The following is a 4,778-nucleotide window of genomic DNA, read 5'->3' as shown; positions in this document are numbered from 1 at the left end:
TATAAGTTCCTCCACCGCTCACCTCTGTCCTTCCCAGAGCCCTGGGCTAAAATAAAATCAAAGGGGCAAATTTATGATGGATGGATGCCTTGTCCGACATTTTAGTTACTATTTTCTCTTACCTCTTTCGAAATTATAAAAATACAATACCAGTTGAAAGTTAAAAGAATAAACTAATAAAATCTGGTTTCTAGAAAACCCAGGTGGTGGTGAAGGACGAGTAGAAGGTGGATAAATCAGCCATATTAGACAACCTGGGAAGGTGAGCAGAATTGGAAACTTGATAGATCTAATAATTTACTGGCTCATGGTTTGTCAATCACTACAGCCCAGCAAATGAAAGTAGAGTAGAGTTTTGAGGGAGGGAGGGAGTGACGCAGCAAGCTATTTGCACGGAGAAAAACTAGTCGAGAGACGTCTGCGTAATCATATTGCGGCACCGTCTTTTTCTTGCAGCGGCTGCTGCTTGCGGAGGAGATCTGCTCACTGCGGCTCTCTGCAGTCTCTAGCCCGTTCTTGCAGGACCGGTCACCGCGGCCAACGCAGCTCTGCACCCCAGCCAGGCCACCGCTGCCTCTGTCTGGTTCTCACAGCCTCAGCACCGCCTTCATCCCAGCAGCAGCCTCGACCGTCGCTCCGGCAGTTCGATCGCTACCGCTCGTTCCACCTCTGCCCCAGCCACTGCTGCGTCTGATATTCTGGTGAGTCTTCCCTTGCGGAGGTCAAGTCTCCTGATCTTGACGGTAGCCACCTTAGGCGTGCGAGGTCCTTTGAAAAATGGCCGAGTCAGCCAACCACAAGGAACTGTTAGAATCCAGTCAAGAAGAGGCTGGTAATAAGGTAATGACGGAGGGGCCTGGGGAACAGCCGGAGCGCGGTGAAGATGCCGCAGCTGGGCCTGGAAATGATGGGGAGCGCGGTGAAGAAGCCGCCGCTGGGCCTGGGGAAGAAGGGGAAAAAGGTGAAGATGCTGCTGCTGGGTCCGGGGAAGGCGGGGAAAAAGGTGAAGATACTGATGAGGACTCAGACCCAGACCGTCCAAAAGGACTTATTGGTTATCTTTTAGATACAGACTTTGTTGAAAGTCTACCTGTGAAAGTTAAATATCGTGTGTTAGCCCTCAAAAAGCTGCAAACTAGAGTGGCCAATCTAGAATCCAAATTCCTGAGGGAATTTCATGGTATTGAAAGAAAGTTTGCTGAAATGTATCAACCTTTATTGGAAAAAAGACGTCAGATAATCAATGCAATCTATGAACCTACAAAAGAAGAATGTGAATATAAATCAGACTCTGAGGACTATGATGATGAGGAGATGGATGATGAGGAAAAGGTGTATGGTAATGAGGAGGGTCTGCTACATGAGTACACGGATGACGATGACGGTTATGAAGATTATTATGACTCTGCTATTGAGGAGGAGGATGACGAGGATGATGATGATGATGACGAGGATGATGATGATGACGACGATGATGACGATGATGACGATGACGTTGAGGCTGCCGAAGATGAGAATAAAGAAGATCCTAAAGGAATTCCTGATTTTTGGCTGACTGTCCTAAAAAATGTTGACACACTCACTCCTTTCATTAAGAAATATGATGAGCCTATTCTGAAACTCCTGACAGATATTAAAGTGAAGCTTTCAGATCCTGGTGAGCCTCTGAGTTTCACGCTGGAATTTCACTTCAAACCAAATGAATATTTCAAAAATGAGCTGTTGACAAAGACCTATGTGCTGAAGTCAAGGCTAGCATTTTATGATCCCCATCCCTATAGGGGAACTGCAATTGAGTATTGTACAGGCTGTAAGATAGATTGGAATGAAGGAAAAAATGTCACTTTGAAAACCATCAAGAAGAAGCAGAAACACCGGATCTGGGGAACAATCCGAACTGTGACTGAAGATTTTCCCAAGGATTCATTCTTCAATTTCTTTACTCCTCAAGGAATCAACTCAAATGGAAAGGATGGAAATGATGATTTTTTACTTGGTCACAATTTACGTACTTACATAATCCCAAGATCAGTATTATTTTTCTCAGGTGATGCACTTGAATCTCAGCAGGAGGGGGTAGTTAGGGAAGTTAATGACGCAATTTATGACAAAATTATCTATGATAATTGGATGGCTGCAATTGAGGAGGTTAAAGCCTGTTGCAAAAATCTTGAGGCAATAGTAGAAGACATTGATCGCTAAGGCAGGGTATATATACATGGCCCTGAAATTAACTGCCCTAGATCTAGTTACTCAAGATATAAGAAGTTAATTACAGTCTTGTGTTCTCAATTTTTCTTATAGTGTCAGTTAAAACATATGTCTCAGAAATATGAGAAGTTCAAATACTAATTCATTTGAGCTTGCATTTTAGTAGTAGAATACCAAATGTACACCATGGTGAATGATTTAAGACATATTAATATAGTGGTGTGTAGTTTAGTCCTTCTGAAGTCCTTTTGTCATGTAGATATTAATCTGTAACTGTGAAATTATCAGAATTGCTAAATGAGATCAATATTTATTCAGAAACAAAACTTTTGGAGAACCAACCCAGGATTCTTTTGATGTTATTGTTGTTTGTTTTTTTTTCATTTGTCTTTTCTTAGTACTTTAGCTAGTGAGTTTAATTTTATTGTGCCTGCTTCATTTTGCAATAAAAATGCAGAACAATTTTAAATATTAATGCTTAAGAAAAAGTCTGCATGTGGTTAAGAATTTCAGGCAAAACCATATTTATTGTTAGTAAGAACTTGTTCATAGGCTCTTATATTTTATGGGACCATGGTAAATAATAAAAATTAGTCATATTAAGGTTGTCTGTCAATGAAATGTTAATCACAGTATTTTCAAAAGAATGCTACATATTCTGTATAGTTGTGCAAACTGTAATTACAGTGTATCATTTCTCTTTTCCCATAGCACATTTAATCATTCATTGAAAGTGAACACTTTACCATTTTGCAAAGATTTTTCATGTTCTTTCACCACAAAATAAAATGAATAAAAATTCCAGAGTGTTTCATGTTATAAAACTGATCTTTTTTTCTGGTTATAAAAGTAATATGTTCATTGGGAGATGTTTGGAAAGTATTAAAAATACATTAATACCAAAATCCATATACCCATTCCCCAAAGATACACATTGTTAATGTTTTAATTAATTTTCCATGATTCTTTTTCTGTGTGTTTATAAATGCATGCAAATTTACTAAAACTATACTTAGATGTGCAAAGAAAGTGTATCTTTTATAATTTTTTAATATCTGATTTAATCTTAATCCTGAGTCCACCTCCAGTTCCCAGGGTTGTAGAGAAACAAAAACCTCAATTTTAATCAATCCAGTAAATTCATTGCCATTTAATAATGTAAACACTTCACAAATAACAGGCTCCTGTTTGTTATTCTATATTTCAGATTTACCTACTCCCCCACAATGTCACCTGGAAGCATAGGAGCTTATATTGCTTCATGACATTGGTCGTGGGAGCACTGCCTGGGGACGATGGGATGTGGTTGTTCAGAGTGCTGACTTTGTCCCACAGCTGATTTTGTCTTCCTCAAGTGTGGAAACCCAGAACTTTGGCTGCCCTCTTTGACTTACTCTGTGAAGGTCGTATCTATTCCTCTGGGACAGCAGGGACTTCTTAATCCCCACCATGCCATGTGAGAGCTGAGAGTGGCTAGAAAGTGTTAACTCTGTCTTGTTATTGCTGCCTATCCACTCTTCCATCCCAGGTGGTTGTGATGTAATCCCAGAGAATTATAAAATGAAAGTGGAGCAAAAGCTCCTCTGCTCATGACTTATTCATCCACTATTGAACATACATCCTTCTGCAGATTTTGGCTCAAAGAGATAAGTATATAACACTGTCTGCTTTTCTTACTGCTGTCTCATCTCTACAATCAACTGGGGAGGACAGTGTGAGCCTTTTTTTCTCTCTTCTTCCTGTCTGGACAGGACCCTCCTCTAATACTGTATCTTTCTCCCAGGGATAGTGGTAGATGCTCAGTTGCATTTCTCTGGGGTTGCAATAGTTGATAGGGTATAGGGAAATAGATAACATACTAATATAGGGGAATCTAAATCAGGAAACATTTCTGGTGTACATTTGGTAAATGTAGACTTTTTCACCACCATTTATCTTGACCTCTATCAAACTCCTGACTCCTAAACCTCTCCCACACACAATGATTGGGCCCCTTTTAATAGTGGCTGCTGTTATTATGCATTAAAAAGTCAGGAACATGGGTGTGTCTTTCTTGCTGTTTCAGAGAGGAATACCAGACATCTTGAAGTCCCTGCTGTCCCTTTCTCTTGCCTCTATGAGATAAGAGCAGTAAAGCTGCTTCTGGGCTTTCTTTAAGAGTAGACCAGTCCCCTTTGCTGTATCTCTCATGTCAGTAGCCTCCAGCTAAAGACCACCAGAGACATACGCATAATTGAGCAAGTTGAGTTTATTCATCATTGCTGTGAGAGAAAACATGCATCATGGGGAACCATTGTAAGTTATCAGTAAGTGGGTGTTAGAAAACATGTTTCAGGATTTGGGCTCTGGTTGCATGACTTAGTAGATGGTCTAAGGAAGAAGTTTACTCTATATTGTAAGGACAATTTTATGATTGGTAGTTCAGTAAATCTTATCTAGAGGGAGGAGAGACTAGAACAAGGATAAGGCAGCACTACTCATTTTAGTTAGAATGGCAGAAGTGTTTTATATTTTGTGGGTGGCACAGTGACCTTGTTTTTGTCTGTGCTTAGACAAAATAAAGTAGC

The 4,778-nt window shown here is 40.0% G+C and overlaps 1 protein-coding gene across 1 annotated transcript; it reads left to right on the top strand.

Annotated features, from left to right (window-relative positions):
- The first annotated feature begins 439 nt into the window (after positions 1-439).
- On the top strand, positions 440-3,013 carry NAP1L2 (nucleosome assembly protein 1 like 2). The gene has a single exon (XM_015250303.3). The coding sequence runs from the start codon at positions 778-780 to the stop codon at positions 2,200-2,202; it is 1,425 nt and encodes a 474-aa protein (XP_015105789.1). The 5' UTR covers positions 440-777; the 3' UTR covers positions 2,203-3,013.
- Positions 3,014-4,778: the final 1,765 nt, after the last annotated feature.

The sequence above is a fragment of the Vicugna pacos genome, chromosome X (genome assembly GCF_048564905.1).
Source record: "Vicugna pacos chromosome X, VicPac4, whole genome shotgun sequence".
NCBI lineage: Eukaryota > Metazoa > Chordata > Mammalia > Artiodactyla > Camelidae > Vicugna > Vicugna pacos.
The sequence above is the reverse complement of the archived record's forward strand: the minus strand, read 5'-3'. Positions and strand labels throughout refer to the sequence as shown.

What these genes read in the sequence shown, in the direction of transcription:
- NAP1L2 (XM_015250303.3), top strand. Translation starts at nt 778, where the DNA reads ATGGCCGAGTCAGCCAACCACAAGGAACTGTTAGAATCCAGTCAAGAA.